This window comes from Silurus meridionalis, chromosome 3 (genome assembly GCF_014805685.1).
Source record: "Silurus meridionalis isolate SWU-2019-XX chromosome 3, ASM1480568v1, whole genome shotgun sequence".
Classification (NCBI taxonomy): domain Eukaryota; kingdom Metazoa; phylum Chordata; class Actinopteri; order Siluriformes; family Siluridae; genus Silurus; species Silurus meridionalis.
In genome coordinates this window covers 24,212,915-24,230,925 of record NC_060886.1, presented here as the reverse complement: position 1 = coordinate 24,230,925, position 18,011 = coordinate 24,212,915, and the positions used below count along the sequence as shown (strand labels likewise).

General features: G+C 36.5%; 1 protein-coding gene across 4 annotated transcripts; it reads left to right on the top strand.

Moving 5' to 3' along the window:
- Positions 1-457: 457 nt before the first annotated feature.
- On the top strand, positions 458-17,965 carry nme9 (NME/NM23 family member 9). 4 transcript variants are annotated; one of them, XM_046845296.1, is made up of 18 exons: positions 458-545; positions 643-700; positions 789-846; positions 1,279-1,382; positions 1,534-1,605; positions 2,468-2,584; positions 3,888-3,966; positions 4,053-4,135; positions 4,656-4,748; positions 5,250-5,404; positions 6,869-7,050; positions 7,554-7,698; positions 8,478-8,585; positions 10,350-10,501; positions 11,091-11,235; positions 12,966-13,231; positions 13,712-13,807; positions 17,411-17,965. In XM_046845296.1, the coding sequence occupies exons 2-18, from the start codon at positions 668-670 to the stop codon at positions 17,449-17,451; spliced, it is 1,929 nt and encodes a 642-aa protein (XP_046701252.1). In that variant the 5' UTR covers positions 458-545; positions 643-667; the 3' UTR covers positions 17,452-17,965. The 4 variants fall into 4 exon arrangements, with proteins under 4 accessions (XP_046701252.1, XP_046701253.1, XP_046701254.1 ...); XM_046845297.1 differs by lacking the exon at positions 17,411-17,965 and adding an exon at positions 16,550-16,602 and having other exon boundaries at positions 1,282-1,382; XM_046845298.1 differs by lacking the exon at positions 17,411-17,965 and adding an exon at positions 16,550-16,602 and having other exon boundaries at positions 13,718-13,807.
- The last annotated feature ends 46 nt before the right edge of the window (positions 17,966-18,011 follow it).

Here is an 18,011-nt window from a genome sequence, read left to right as displayed (position 1 = left end):
ACAATGTTTAATAGGACAGAGATGCTACAAAAAACAACATACATTGACACAATGAAATACAAAACCAACAAGAAGAAACAGACATATTCAGGACATAAAGAACATGGTGTCAGCACAGGATCAACCATGATACAGCATCTCTGAAGCAGAGAAGGTTAAGGGACTTGCTCAAGGGCCCTACAGTGGAAGTGGTCCTGTGGTGCTGTGGTCCTGACCTTCTGAACCATAATCCAGAGCCTTCACCACTGAGCAAACAAAGTCACAGCCAAACATTTTAGAGCTTCAAATTCATTATTATTATTATTATTATTATTATTATTATTATTATTATTATTATTATTATTATTTAAATTCATTATCATTCATTAATATTTAAGCAATTAAATATAATCAGTACTTTAACATAAATGACCAATAGCGCCATTTCAGTGAATTACGCCCACTCAGGAAACCCGCCCACTTTTGCAATGCTTGGCAACCAGGACGCCAAACAAGCGGGTGCTAACACGCCAGAGCTTCGCCCAAAGTTTTTATATATAAAGCAGGTACTTGTGGGTTTTTTTTTAAAGGTTTTTTTCATGCATAAAATGTCTTTCTGATTTTTCTGACGTCTGCATGCTGTGTTGTAATTATTGATCACAGATCTCGAAGCATCACGTTTAATTCTATGGCTGGAAAAAAGAAGGAAGTTAGTTTACAGGTAACAGAGTTTCAAATAACGGAGCACAGAGGTTCTTGTTGTTCTTACACATTTTTACAGCCTTGAAAAGTAATTTTTTTAATCCCAGGTGTCCATCAGTAACGATGAACAATGGGGTGAGATGTTGGCCACGAGAGGGTTAACAGGTGAGAGAAAAGAGACAAACCTCTGGCAGAACCCAGATGTTTTAAACAAAATATCCTCTAAAAGAACAGGTTTCACTGTGTAAAGAAAAGCTCGTTGTTGAGTTTATATTTGAGAATTTGAGAGTGTATATAATTATCTAGATAGATTTTTTATATATAATTTCTATATTTTTTATAGATAGATACATTTTCTGGCAACTTACTGGAGCCCTGTCTTATATTTTATATTTAATATTTGTTTTGTATATGCTTGGTCCAAATAAAGTAACCAGTCAAACAGGCTAATAATTAGAAATATTATTAATAGTAATCATTTTATCAATAATATTAAAAAGAAGAAGAGTAGGGAAGGAAATAAAAAATATTATTAGTAATAGAATAACTAACTAAGACTTCAATTATATACAACTGCTAATCTCTCTGGTATTTTAGTAGTGGATGTGTTCCAGCAGTGGTGTGGACCATGTCGTGCTGTCGTAAGCCTCTTCCGCAAAATAAAAAATGAGCTGGGAGATGACTTGCTCCATTTTGCCATTGTAAGATCATTAGTCCATCGACTAGGGTGTGCTTTTGGGAGTAATTTTTCACAGAAGCACACCCTTCATGAATTTTTCTCTGATTTTTGAGTTCTGAGTTGGTCACTGTTGTATGCAAAATTTAGATTTATATGCTTTTTGAAATCCCAAGGCAGAAGCTGACAGCATTGAAGCACTAGAGAAGTACAGAGGAAAGTGTGAGCCCACCTTCCTGTTCTTTGCTGTAAGTTATTGAAGATTTTCAGTTCTCCCTTGTTAGTATGCTCATCACTCCTGTGGATGAGAGTTAGAAACTATTTCCTATTTTAGCAGGATCATCCGTCTCCATACCACCCTGTCCTCTACATCTGCCTCTTTCAAACCAACTACCTGCATGTCTTCCCTCACCACATCCATCCATAAACCTCCTCTTTGGTCTTCCTCTTTTCCCCTTCTGGTGGCTCCATCCTCAGCATTCTCCTACCGATATACCCCATGTCCCTCCTTTGCACATGTCCAAACCATCTCAATCGCACTTCTCTCACTTTGTTCCCAAAACCTCCTACATGCGCTGTCCCTCTAATAAACTAATTTCTAATCCTGTCCATCCTCATCACTCCCAATGAACATCTCAACATCTTCAGCTCTGCTACCTCCAGCTCCACCTCCTGTCTTTTACTCAATGCCACTGTCTCTAAACCATACAACATCGCAGGTCTCACCACAGTCCTATAAACTTTCCCTTTCACTCTTGCAGACACTCTTCTATCACAAATCACTTCTGCTATCACTCTTCTCCACCCACTCCACCCTGCCTGCACTCTTTATTCACTTCTCTAACACACTCTCCATTACTTTGCACTGTTGACCCCAGGTACCTGAACTCCTCCACCTTCTCCACCTCTTCTCCCTGCAACCACATGTACTCTGTCTTACTTCTACTGACTTTTATTCTCCTTCTCTCCAGCACGTACCTCCACCCCTCCAGGCATAAATCATGTTGATAACTTTAAATGCCATCACACACTTTTGCTTAAGGAAACAAGGCTTATATATTTTGTGCTACATGTTCAAAAACTGTTTTCTTTCTGTTTCTGTGTGTACAGGGTGGGGAGCTTGTAGCTGTGTTGCGAGGTGCAAACGCTCCTCTCCTGCAGAAAATGATAGTGGAGGAACTGGCCAAAGAGAAAAAAGTGCTTGAGCACAGCATTAAGCGAATTGTGGTGAGCACCTCAATGCATGAAACATGTTTATCCTACATGTATTCTGAATCTTAAAAAAATTATGTTTATGAGAAAGAAGATGTCTAATCTTTCCCTATAGATTTCCAAATTCTTGGGTCTTTGGGTGATAAGGCTGTATATTTAACACAAAGCAGAACCCATGTTGAACACCATCGCAGGCTCTTAGAGTTCTTTATGCTTTTGACAGTTCCACAACTGGTTCATGGTTCACATTCAAGTCTGCTATTTGTCTAAATCCTTTGCACATGGTTTTAACCACTGTGGACCGATCTGTGGCATGTGTATGATTAGCACAGAATTTCAACAAACCTTTTGACTTTTAACGTTCTAGATTTTTGTTCTGTGTGTTCAAAATCTCTTGGCACAATGTAAAAAAAAGCTCAATGTACTTAATGTACATGTACAAAAGGATATAAAAACTCGACACACCACTGCTAAAAGGGCAGGTTTTGCGAATGAAGATAAAAGATTTTAAAGCTTTTTCCACCCTAACTTTAAAATTACAAAAATGTGTAATGTATACAGTGTATAAAAATTAGTACAAATAATTAAGGGTTTTTAAAAAGAAAAACAAAAAAACAGTAACCTGGGTTTAGATGTTTACCTTCAGGGTCCAGGAGCAGCAACTTGCTCCCAACGTCTTAACCACTGAGCTACCAAATCAAATCAAATAAAATTTTTATTTGTCACATACACATACATACAGAGTACGACATGCAGTGAAATGCTTTGTACAACTGTCCTGCATGAGGGAATAGGATGGGGGAAAAAAATAAAACAAGGGAAAAAAGAAGGCAGATAAATAAAAACAATAAACTATGTAAAATATAAAAATATATAAATATAAAGATCAGCAAAAAAAATTGTGATTAATCTTTGTCCATTTGAGATTAATTGCTTTGTTATGTTGATCTGATTGTACATGAACCCCCCCAAAACCTTCAGGAATGCACAAATTACTTTATACTGTATTGCTCCAGTGATGAAAATTCTGACATAATTACTTTAAACATGCTTCTCTGTCTATCTCCTTACACTTTTGTCTAGTGTAAGAGCTTAGAATTTCTTGATATTTCCTGACAATTCAACATCTGACTTTAGTCTTTTAGTTCAGTATTGTTTAGAATCGTCTGATTTTTGTTCTATTTTTAGTGCGGCAAAGAAATCATAGTAGTCATGCCATCAAACCAACAGTATATAACCGATGCAGTAGACAGACATTAGACTGAAAAAATAAAGATCAACATGTATTTGTTATAATTTGTTACATCTTTTGTCTCAGGTGGTAGATGACGGATTGATTGATGAGGATGGGGTGCAAGAAGATGCAAAAGCTCATCAACATTATGAAGAGGCTCTTGGTACTTATAAATTCTTGGATAAAACCCCCCTAAATATATGCATTAATTTTAAGTAACGATAATTATCTTTGTCTTTTTCCATTCAGTGCCTGCTAACAGGTCTTACACAGTGGGAATCATTAAGCCAGATGTTGTTGCACATGGGAAGACAGATGAGATTATTATGAAGGTACAAAATATAGTGATATATATATATATATATATATATATATATATATATATACTACAGTACTACTAAATTCTTGAAACTGATGATGTTGTTGTTGATGGATTTGTCTATAATGTTATTTCATCTTTACCCTGGCCCTGATATGAGTTCCAGCTGCAAGGAAAAATCAGTTTATTGCACTTGTTTAAATTTGTTATCATTTCTAAAGTAACTACTAGGGATTATTTAAAAAACAATATTGATAGGATAAAGTTTTCTGTAAGGATATTTTGATTTAATATTTTATGAAAAACTCTCTAGTATCAGTGTTTTAGAGATGTCAGATGTAATGTAGTTCCTTTCCGACAAAGCAAAGCCTTTAGGATGGATGGCTTTATTAATATAGAAAAAAAACACTGCTAACTTGCCATAGTATAAGAGAAATTAGGACATATTAGATAAACTGTTTATCATGTCCCTGAGTATGTAAATCTGCATAATAACCCAAGGAATAATTTTGTTTGTTTGTTTGTAAACTAAGATTCAAGATTCAGGCTTTGAGATCCTGGCTCATGAGGAGCGCAGACTGAGTGAGTCGGAGGCTCAGGAGTTTTATCAGCACAAAGCAGCTGAGGTAGTATAATCTAGCATGCATACTGCACAAAGGCCCCTGCTATCTGGCTGTCTTATCACCCTCTCATACCCACATTCAGCTTCTCTGGAGCACTTTGATTTCCTAAGAATGTTTTTTTTTTTACAGTTGCTGAAGGTCCCACAGAGCTCATACAGGCTCAGCTGGTTGGCTGTGTTTGTCATACAGTAAAAAAATTTTATGTAGTCTTTATACTACAAACAAATGGCTGCATTCATTATGTCCTTGCGATTATTGTTCTTACTGGAGGTATACAATGTGGAAGCCTAAGAATAGAGCTGCTGACAATGTGCATGTTCCTACTTTTGCTTACTCTGCAGAACCACCAAACAGCATGGAACTGAGCCTCAGGTTGTCTTTGACGTAGTTCAGTAATGTGCACACCTCATGTCTTTGTGTGTGTGTGTGTGTGTGTGTGTGTGTGTGTGTGTGTGTGTGTGTGTGTGTGTGCGTGTGTGTTTGTGTGTTCGTATGTGTTCCCAGCCATACTTTAACGAGCTGATCCACTTCATGTCCAGTGGCCCCTCCCATGTTCTGGTCATTTCTAATCCTGATGGTACTGATGATGTCATCTCAGCCTGGCAGGCATTCCTTGGACCAGCAGATATAAAACAGGCCAAGACAGAGCATCCAGAGAGGTATACTTCACATAAACCACTTCATGTACATTAAAAAAGTTATGTATCCTTATATACTTGAGTCTTTTTCAACTTGTCGTCATATATACCATAAATTAAACCTCAAACTTTAAGTGTAAAAATCTTAATTGTATAAATTAAGAACCATATAATACTCAAATGAAATCCTTGATTGTAGCATGATATAGCATTTATTGACTGTATTTAATAACGCAGATTGTACAAAGAAACATTTACTCAATTTTTTTGTATTTGCATTAAGTTTATTCACCTAATTACAATAATTTAGATTTTCATCTTTTTGTTTTATCGTTGTACATTGCATAACATAACTTATTATCATTTCATCTTTACCAATTGATTATAGCACTCTAAGCTAGCAAATATATGAACGTGCTCTGTACTATGTTTATTGTTATATAAATATTGAAGTTTTGTGAACTGAAAAAACAAGCATTAAAGGTAAATGTAAGGTAAACGTAAATTATTTAATTGAATCTCAATATAATTAGCTTTTGGTTTATGAAAATAGGCAGTTAATGTTAAACTATAAGCAAAGTGTCCTTGCATTTTAACATTGCATAAAAAAAAACTGCCTTCAAACTAAATATGATGATTAATATTCTAACTTCGCAAACTAATTGAAACTCCTCCTTGCTTAAAAATGTGTGTGAATGAACAGCATTGCTTTTCACTGATGCCACAGTCTTCCATTATACCTAATCACACCATCTATACAGTCACAGGGGTGACAGTGTTTTTTTAATTTTCAAAATAGTGCGTATTTCTAAGCAATTGTAGGTCACTAATTGTTATCTTACAGCCATACATTGTGTAATGTGTTGTAGGAATGTCCTGTGAAAACTGTGGCCTTCAATGAATTATTTAGCAGAGAAAGGCAACAGAGCCTATTGAGACTTTCCTTGAAGTGACGCAGGCTAATAGTATACATATATCACAATGCTTGTGCGTTTTTTTGCATGATTTTTTGCTTCATTACATGATCTGAAACATCTCTTAGGCGCCAATATTTTCTAGAACAAAATTTAAGAGCGACCAGGAAGAGCAGATGTGTGCTTTTACTGAGACGGTCCCATATTGTTTTCACAGATATGAGCGTTAACAGATATAACAGAACGCATCCTGTGCTTATCGTCAGCTTCCCCTTCTCTCTGCGCTTGCTGAGAACCAGCAGTCACACCATCTGTTCTTTCTTTTTCTCCTTTTTCTAATTTTTTCTCTTTTTCTCTCTGCTCAATGTTGTTTTTGTCTAATTATACCTCTCTAAATTTTCTTTCCCTAACCTTCTCACTAACCCCCCTGCATTTTGGGGGGTTTGTTCTATTTACTTATTTTCGTAAGTAAGGCTCACTTTCTTTTCCTACTCTCTCAATGCATTTTAATCTTTTTTCTAGATCTAGATATTGTTCCTCTCCCTGAACTTCTTTTTCTTTTCTCCCCCAGTCTGCGAGCTCAGTATGGAACCGAGGATCTCTACAATGCTCTTCATGGCAGTCATGATAGCGAGGAGGCTGGTAGGGAGCTGGCCTTCTTTTTCCCCAACTTCGGACCTCCAGAACCGGAACCAACACCCGTTGAGAGGACACTGGCACTCATTCGGCCTAACGCAGCCAGAGAAAACAGAGGCACGTGCCAGAAACACGTCTGCTTGCATATGGAAATACATCCTACAGGCATAAAAATGCAGAGAGAGTGAAAAAGATATATATAAATGGAAATGTTTATGGGTGGGTGATATCGGAAAATATCATACAATATAGATAGTAACAAAACTAAGTAAGACATTGCAAAAAAAAAATATACATTTGAAAAATAAAATAATTTGAACTAAAGATATGTACCATCTATAGAACTTATAGAATTTTTTTTATTATTTATTCGGTACAGAAAACTGTTCAGAAAAAAGGTATTTTAGAGTATTTACAGTATTTAGAACGAACAGTTCTAAATATACATTTGGTGCTCTGAGAGCATATAATAGTCGGCATTATTGCAAACTTTAACCCAACTCTAATGTAAAGACTCTTTAATTTGTAAATCACACAGTCATACAGTTCTCTATTTTATTTAGTAATTTACATTTTTTTTTTATAAAACTGAGTAATAATAATCTGGATTTGTTTGGCAGATGAGATCTTAGCAAATATCCGCAAGGCAGGATTTACAGTTGCCATGCAGAAGGAAGTGACACTAACCGAGGAACAGGTCCTCCAGTTCTATGGTCAGCAGAAAGATGAGGAAAACTTTCAATCACTTCTCACAACCATGACCAGGTAATTATTATTCAGTATTGCAGCAAGCTGAATGTCTTTAGAGGATTTGCAAAGATACTCTTACCATAGTATGGCCTATCATTCTACTAATATTCAAAAAGCTCTGGTCAAACGTGTTTTCATGACAAACATCAGAACCTTCAACATGGATTAGTTTTATCATTGTCTTTAGATGAAGTAGATGTTTCTTTTACCACATTACCATTTATTTTAAATCCCAGAACAACAGATCATATTTTTTTAAGTTTATAGTTACTGTATCAATTATTGAGAAATGTCACAGAATTAAGATCTAATAGTTTTGAACATAAATCTTCAGAAATCAAAAAAAAAATTTTTTAAAAGAAATGCAAATGCATAGATTTCTTCCCACAGAAAACTTTACCAACACATTTTTTTCCTAACCCTTTTTAATAATCATACAAGTAACAGAAACATATCTGGGAAGTGGTAGCTGGGATGTGGTAGCTCAGTGGTTAAGGTTTTGGTGATATTAAGGTTCAAACTCCAGTATCACCAAGATGCCACACTTGTATCATGCCCAATCCTGTGCTGTGACCCCAGCTTCCTAACATTGGATATGCAATGAAAGGCTTTCACTGTGCTCAAATGTATGTGATATGTAAAAAGCCTCTCTATTATCAAAACAAGCACATTACTGGACGATTAATCGTCATTTTGTGTCTAATCAAAAGTCAGAATTGAACACGTCTGTACTGTATAACAAATGCATGCATGTGTAATATACAGTGTGTGAATAGCTGTGCTGTTGTGTGTAGTGGCCCTGTGCTGGCTCTGGTCCTGGCTAAAGTGGGGGCTGTCGAGCACTGGAGAAATATGCTGGGACCCAAAGACCCAACACAGGCAAAGCAGGAGCAACCAGACAGGTACTGACTGAAACTCTGACTCTTAAATCTATGCAGATTTCTAATTATTCTCCTCGGGCATTTGTCTTGTTATCCAGTCGCCATTAACATTAGCACTCCTTGCTTCAAATTCAATGCATATGACTTCTTAGAAATCATATCAGGCTAACTCAAGTCGAGCAAGCTGACTGGTGTTAGCAGTTGAGATTATGGATATTTATTAATAATACATAAAAATTCTCCTCTCGGTTCTTTCTAAGTCAGCATATTTCAGCTAGCTAGTTAGAGTTGTCTGGAAAAATTTGAAACACCTATTATTATGACTTCTGGGGATAGATAGATAGATAGATAGATAGATAGATAGATAGATAGATAGATAGATAGATAGATAGATAGATAGATAGATAGATAGATAGATAGATAGATAGATAGATAGATAGATAGACAGACAGACAGACAGACAGACAGACAGACAGACAGACAGACAGACAGATAGATAGATAGATAGATAATGTTTTAAGGCTTTTAATATGTTTCTTTTAGACATATTTGGAGATGTGTATTGTCCACACTCATAAAGGCTCAAAATGTTACATCCTTTGTACAACAATTTCTATAGAACTGGAACAAGTGGATGAATGGCAGAGATTTTTAAGGAAAATATGTATTTTGTTTCTTTTTGTTAGGCTTTGACATTTCAATTTAATATCATTTAAAAAAGACGAAATACTTTAATTTATGAATTATATACAGAATAAATTTGCTACAGTTTCAGACTAGCTTTGGTTCAATTCTAGAAGTTGATGTGTTGGAAGCAGGAGAAATGGACATGCATAAGTATCCGAGCGACTTTGACAGAGGCTAAATGTGATGGCTAGACCACTGGATCTCCAAAACTACAGATCATGTGGAATGTTCCTGCTATGCAGTGGTTAATAACTATTAGAAGTAGTCTTAAAAATTATAACTGGTGAAATAGTGACAATGTCATGGACACCCAAGACTTTTTGTTGAGTGTTGATTATGAAGCCTGTCCCATCTAGTCTGATCTTACAGAAGAGTGTAGCACAAATTGCTGAAAAAGGTCATGCTGGTTATGAAAGAGAGGTTTCAGAACACACATTGCATCATAGCTCCTTGTGAATGAGACTGCGTAGCTAAAAAACTATTAGAACTGGACTATGGAGCTACGGCTGAGTGTGTGAAAGAAGATAAGCCATCAAAGGCAGTGTAATGCACTAGATAATATTTTGCTGGAAAACCTCGAGTCATGCCATTCATGTGGATGTTTCTTCTGACACGTATTACCTTCCTTGACATTGCCAAAGACCAAGTACACCTCTTCATGGCAATGGTATTCACTAATGGCTGTGGCCTCTTTCTGCAGGATACTGTGCTCTTGTGCACTCGGGAAAATTTCTTAAATCCGAATCTTTATAATGTGCTGGAGAAAACAAGTCAGATTTTTTGGAAGCCCCGCCTTCAAATTACAGGACTTAAAAAAATCTGCTGCTAATGTGTTGATGCTAGATACTACAGTACATGTCTTGTGGAATCCATTTCTTAATGAGATGGGGGGCACAAGAGGGACATTGTGTGAATACGTATTTCCGCTCACTGTACTGTGAATGCAGAGTACATCCATTTTTTAGCTCCACCAATAATCCCATAATGCATTGCAGATCAATTTAAATTACAATGATCAACAAAGACTTATCTGCATTGATGTGTGTGTGTGTGTGTGTGTGTGTGTGTGTGTGTGTGTGTGTGTGTGTGTTCCTCAAGCCTGCGAGCTCAGTTCACATGGGAGAGCGAGTATGTGAACCAATTGCATGGAAGCATGAGCGTGGAAGCGGCTGCACAGGAGATCAGCTACTTTTTCCCTACAGAGTGCACACTGGCTGTTATCAAACCTGACACTTCAGAGGAGCTCAGGGGTAATGTACTAAACAGAGTTGTTTTTGGCAACTGCACATTCTGTTCACTGTTTTTATCAGCAGGCCAAAATTTCTATTTGCACATACAATAGCTATTATTTAATAAAATACAATTCTCTTTTCAACCACACAGCAATAGAAGTATCAAAAAATTGAGGGTTTATTGATTAGGCATTTCAATTAACTATGCCATTTGTTGCTACTATGACATGTGTAGCACCTTCCTGTGCAAAAACCGTAGTTTAAACTTCACAAGGGAATTGAAAAGATAATAAAGAGAGTATTAAAATCAAATAGGAACATAATTTGAGCAGCAGTAATAGTAAAAATATAGATGTAAATCATTCGGAAACAATGAGACCAAATACAAGCACAAAAATATATTGAACAGAGGTTGCAAAAGAATAATGTATGTTGGGCAAGTGAGCAAATGTAGCTAATGTGAATTCAAAAGTAGTACTCATGATTAGAAGAAGACGTTTATGGAAATAATCAAACCAATACACAGGCTTTCCATATTCCAGTGTACAAGGATTTGATCTAGAATAAATCTAAAATCCGGGTTTATTTTTGGGTGTGTGTTCAACAGAGAAAATCTTAGAGGAGATCCAAGTTGCAGGGTTCACCATCTCTCAGCAGAAGGAGATGATTTTGTCCAATGAGATGGCAGAGGAATTTTACACACAGCACAGTGACAAGCCATTCTTCAACCAGTTGGTGGATTACATGTGTCGGTAAGATAATATACATCCCACAAATTATAATTATTATCGCAAGGTAAAGGTGTTCACAATGGACTTTTACTAGTGTGCCTATATCTATAAGACTCCAATTCCTTTTCAGTAATTCTAGTTCACCTTAATGGTTGTTTCTGTGATGTATTCTTCTACAAAATTTGCACATGTTTGTTATCTTTGGCACCCAGAGGTGCTGGATGTACTGATTCTCTCTCCAGCATCAGCTGAGCTGTGTTTTATTTAAATTCCTCTGAAGCTGGTTGGAAAATGATCAGGGGAGAGGGTGTACATTCACTGTCTTTGAAAATGCTTATGCACAGCAAACACGCTCTGTATTTGCAATATAGCATTAATGTAAATGAATGTGTACAGACTACATTGTTTGATAAACATGAACAGTAAATGCGAGGAATAACATGATTTCCAGAAAGTCCACAGTGCCTGTGAAAAGTTTGGAAACATATGCGACAAGTTAGGAAAAAAGGTAAAAACAAGAATTGAACGACTGGAAAAAAGTTTTGTAAACAGATGAGTCCAAATTTTTGTCTCTAACAGAAAAACTTATGTAAGACCAGAAGAACAGGAGAGAAAATGTTTCCAGACTGTCTCACACCCACAGTTAAAGATGGAGGTGTAAGCTTAACAGTTTTGCAGTTGTTTCGGAGCAGGGAAGGTTAGAGACTTATTCCAGGTGAAAGCAATCCTGAAATACTTATTGGACTGCACCCTACAACAAGACAATGACCTGAAGCATACATCCAAGCTCTATAAGTGTTATTTAGAGAATAAACAGTCAGTTTGGAGTGTTATCTGTCATGAAATGGCCTGCCCAGTCACCGCATTGAGATGAATTGGATTGCAAAGTCGGAAATAAATATCCAACTAGTGAAGAACACCTTTAGCAAGTATTTTAGAAGAATGTCTGGATGCCAAGAGTGTGTAAAGCTGTTATTTATGCTTAGGGAGAATTTTTTAAATAAAAAATAAAAAATATGTATTTGTTTGGTCAAAGTAAATCTTTATACTGTAAATGTACCCTTTACATAAAAACTAAAAGAATATGAGTGTCTATCAAATATTATGAGTAGGGGTTTTAAAACTTTTGACAGCCAATGTATAGGCTAAAATTTGTATATTAAATTGCATATTAGAAGTGTTTATATCACCAAAGTTTATTTTTAGTTGGTCTGGGATTCTGAGGACTAATTTTGCCAGATTCAGTCAGGATTGTCATATTTAGAAATACACAAATTTACTACGCAAGGATAACATGATCCTGATAACTTTATAAATGCTCTAATCTCGGTGATCTGATTAAAGAAACAGCAGATCGACACTTAAAGGAAATGCTTCTGCAATGCTTTCATTCTGAATGATCACGACGCAGGTTATTGCTCCAATGGACCAGAATGAAATTCACTCGTGAAAAAAAAACTTTATGTTTCTTAAACTGTATCTAAAATCTTAGTTACAGCTTTATCTGATTTGTACAAACTGCTGACAATGGACTCTACTTCCAAAAAACATTTATAAATATTTATTTTTTAATTCCCATTTTTCCACCTCTTTACATTTCCAAAAGTTTATTTTGTGAGTTTTGAAATGAACCCAAACAGCATAAAACTCACTGCTACAATCACATTCACATTAATATTGAACTGTATATCATAATTTATATCTATACAGAAAGCTGATTTGATAAATCTGTATCATATTGTTTCCACCAGTGGTCCATGTACAATGCTGATTCTGTCTAAAGAGGATGCAGTACAAGAGTGGAGAATGATGATGGGCCCTGCTGATCCCAGTATGGCAAAAGAGACAGCACCAGGATCGCTGAGAGCTCGCTTCGCTAAGGACATCCTGGAGAATATTGTGCATGGTTCATCCAGTTTACATCATGCACAGGAGGAAATACAGCTCATCTTTGGGGGGTTCAGCACAAAGAGTCAAGTTATGAGTACGGGAGCTGATGATGAGCCAAATCCATTAGGTAATTTATTCAGCCTTTAACAAGCACATAAAGCACTAATGTTAGTAAATCCTTTTTTTGTGTGTTATTTCCGAAACTTTTTACTAAATTCAGAGTGATTACTGAGGAAAAACACATTCAAATCTAAAGAGTAATGTGTTTTTTTGAACATTTATGAATTTATGGACATAGAATTAAATATTTATGATGTAATAAGAAATGTGTAGAGGTGTGTAAGAAAAAACAAAGGAAGGAGTGTACAAGATTCTCCTTTTTTGTATTTACATTTATTGGCCATTATAGGCACAGAAGTCATATCTTTCATCTCAGGCCAAAGTGACCTAAAACAATCTGTGTAATATAAATCAAATATTTATATTTAACTTTTCAGTTAAATCTTTTCTTAGTGTAAAATAAGTTTGTTCAGCCTTTAATAAAAATGTTATATTTTATATTGCCCCAAATATGGATTGTGTGTGAATATAACTGTCTTTCCCCTAGAAACAGAAGAAAGCTTCGCTGAGCTGAAGAACCTCCAGACATCGAGATCACCCTCATTTAGTGAACTACAGAACCAAACTGAGCCAAACCATAAAGGTTAGACAAGAAAATGTCATATAATAGCAATTTATTTCTTATTACTATACAGATATTATATACAATCTAATTTTTGTTGGGCTTGTCTCTTGTGATAAGTGAAATGCACGTAAATACCTACAATCACCTTAATTAAGAAACAAATGCTTTGTTTTATAGAAAGCGTTTCAAAGTTGGAGTCTTTAGAAACAGTTTTTTTCCCTGTTTCTAATACACCTAATACTTTATCCAGTTGAGCAGGGAGCAGACATCAAAGTGTGGATTAGAAAGGAACTAAGAAAACCCTCCTGACATTGTGCAGAAGTAGTGTACCTTTGAGCCCTGAAGCCAGAGACATGAATGAGGGAGATCTTTTCAGAAGAAAAAAATTGGGATTTTTCTGGGCAAAAGGGAGATGGTAATTCATGCGTACCCAGTGACCACTGACATTTCATCCCTAAATACACTTGATTTCCCAAAAGCACAAAGGCATACTAATAATTACAAGGTACAATAAGCATGAACATGGTGAATGGAAAAAAAACACCATCCAAACCAAAGACTAGGTGCTGATGCTGGCTCCACTGATATTGAGTAGATACCCTTTAATGGAACCACTCGTTTGTCCAGAATTAGTTTTAAGAAATGGTAAAACACAATGCCACTTTTTACTAGCAGTAGCAATTTTAAGAAGTAGAAAGAAAACATTGGTTGGATGGTTTGGTCAGAAAATATTTTGTTTATAGCTACATTTAATGTTGCTCATAAAACAAGTTATCGCCGGCATTAAAGCAGCTCTTTCTTTTCTCTATTTTAAAAGACAAAAATGCAGATTGCCTTATTATCCAAGCTTTCCTGTAACCCTCATTTTTTTAATCTGCTTATGACACAAGTTTTTGTATAAGCTGTTACTATAAGCATGCTAACTTATTAGAAGTACAGTTGTGTTCAAAATTATTCAACCCCCAATGCTGTAAATGGTTTTAGGGAATTTAGTGTACATTTGTAATTGTATTCAGAATGAAATCCTACAAGGACTTCTTAAGGAACCATATGCAACTAAAATGACATCAATTAGTTTTGTAATACAGTAGTAAATGTTTCTTTTGTGAATTCTTCATTGACATAATTATTCAACCCCTTAAAGACTACCACTCTGAAGAACAGAGGTTCAATGAAGTGTTTTCAATCAGGTATTGAAAACACCTGTGGATAACAGGGAGCAGCAATAAAGCCTAATCAGCACCAATTAGGCAGCTTTAAAATGATTGTGATTCTCAGCTCCTTCTAGACATTTACTGGTGTGGTTACAAACATGGTGAGGTCAAGAGAATGGTCCAGGAAGACAAGAGAACAGGTGATTACTCTTCACAGGAAGGGCAATGGCTATAAGAAGATTGCAAAGATGTTAAACATACCAAGAGACACCATAGGAAGCATCATTCGCAAATTCAAGGCAAAGGGCACTGTTGAAACGCTACCTGGTCGTGGCAGAAAGAAGATGCTGACTTCGACTGCTGTGCGCTACCTGAAGCGTAGAGTGGAGAAAAGTCCCCGTGTGACTGCTGAGGAACTGAGAAAAGATTTGTCAGATGTGGGTACTGAAGTTTCTGCTCAGACAATACGGCGCACCCTGCGTAATGAAGGCCTCCATGCCAGAACTCCCAGGCGCACCCCCTTGCTGTCCCCAAAGAATAAGAAGAGTCGACTGCAGTATGCCAAAAGTCATGTGGACAAACCACAGAAGTTTTGGGATAGTGTTCTGTGGACTGATGAAACAAAATTAGAACTGTTTGGGCCCATGGATCAACGCTATGTTTGGAGGAGGAAGAACAAGGCCTATGAAGAAAAGAACACCTTGCCTACTGTGAAGCATGGCGGGGGGTCAATCATGCTTTGGGGCTGTTTTGCTTCTGCAGGTACTGGGAAGCTTCAGCGTGTGCAAGGTACCATGAATTCTCTTCAGTACCAGGAGATATTGGATGACAATGTGATGCAGTCCGTCACAAACCTGAGGCTTGGAAGACGTTGGACCTTTCAACAGGACAATGATCCCAAGCATACCTCCAAGTCCACTAGAGCATGGTTGCAGATTAAAGGCTGGAACATTTTGAAGTGGCCATCGCAGTCACCAGACTTAAATCCGATTGAGAACCTCTGGTGGGACTTAAAGAAAGCAGTTGCAGTGCGCAAGCCTAAGAATGTGACTGAACTGGAGGCTTTTGCCCATGATGAATGGGCGAAGATACCCGTAGATCGCTGCAAGACACTTGTGTCAAGCTATGCTTCACGTTTAAAAGCTGTTATAACTGTAAAAGGATGTTGTACTAAGTACTAAGATTGAATGTCACTTGGGGGTTGAATAAAACTGATAATGATGTGAGCTCAGAAAAGACATTTGTGGTTATTTCATTATAAATGTTATGTTATATTTGTCTGACCTACACGTGCCTCTTTGATTTAATTGTAAGCAGGATGACTGAATGATCATAATCAATGTCAAACCGACCAAAACAATCAATTTCAGTGGGGTTGAATAATTTTGAACACAACTGTATATTAAGTGCATTAATATAAACCTTGCAGCTGAATCTACCATCCCATCATGGCTACCAGAGTCAGATTGTGAGAATTCACTGTAGACTTAAATCAAAATGCAGGAATAACTAATCATTAGGAAGTATCATTTAAAACCTTATAAGTGTTTAATTATTGGTATTTAGAAAATGTTAACTCAATGATTTGTAATGCACTTTATTTTAGGAGAAGACTCTGACATCAGGGACAGAGTTGAGGAGTCCTGAACAAACCATGAATTCTCTTCAGTACCAGGAGATATTGGATGACAATGTGATGCAGTCCGTCACAAACCTGAGGCTTGGAAGACGTTGGACCTTTCAACAGGACAATGATCCCAAGCATACCTCCAAGTCCACTAGAGCATGGTTGCAGATTAAAGGCTGGAACATTTTGAAGTGGCCATCGCAGTCACCAGACTTAAATCCGATTGAGAACCTCTGGTGGGACTTAAAGAAAGCAGTTGCAGTGCGCAAGCCTAAGAATGTGACTGAACTGGAGGCTTTTGCCCATGATGAATGGGCGAAGATACCCGTAGATCGCTGCAAGACACTTGTGTCAAGCTATGCTTCACGTTTAAAAGCTGTTATAACTGTAAAAGGATGTTGTACTAAGTACTAAGATTGAATGTCACTTGGGGGTTGAATAAAACTGATAATGATGTGAGCTCAGAAAAGACATTTGTGGTTATTTCATTATAAATGTTATGTTATATTTGTCTGACCTACACGTGCCTCTTTGATTTAATTGTAAGCAGGATGACTGAATGATCATAATCAATGTCAAACCGACCAAAACAATCAATTTCAGTGGGGGTTGAATAATTTTGAACACAACTGTATATTAAGTGCATTAATATAAACCTTGCAGCTGAATCTACCATCCCATCATGGCTACCAGAGTCAGATTGTGAGAATTCACTGTAGACTTAAATCAAAATGCAGGAATAACTAATCATTAGGAAGTATCATTTAAAACCTTATAAGTGTTTAATTATTGGTATTTAGAAAATGTTAACTCAATGATTTGTAATGCACTTTATTTTAGGAGAAGACTCTGACATCAGGGACAGAGTTGAGGAGTCCTGAACAAACCATGAAGGCTGTGGTTCATTATTATACAATATGTTTACAAGTTTACCATCCATCCCAAACCGGTGACACAAATATGGAAAGTAACAACTATATACAATGTATTAGTTTACAGTAGTGTTCCAATTTTCCTCCACAAAACTATGAGGCCCAAACCGGTTCCAGCACGAACCATTAACCTGGAAATAGCAGCTTCAACAAGCACATAATGGTGTAACTGGTCGGGGTGTCCAGAAAATGTTGTTGTATTGTGTATCATTGTAGCATAAGTACAACGTAGTGGAAATTCTTTGAAAGCTCAGATAAATGTTACTAAATTACAGTTATGGAAACATCAGGCATTGCTACTCCTATGAAATTTATATTTTGAGGTGTTATTAATATTAGATCATAAGATATTAGCATTTTTAACATGTGCATTTTGATATATTGTGTCGATTGCATGGCTTTAACCACTGTAGTATAAATAACAGTCAAATGATTTAGCTGCAATAAACGTTTATGAAAAACACAGCTCTTCTCTGGTTGATTATATACTCAGTACAAAAAACAATGAA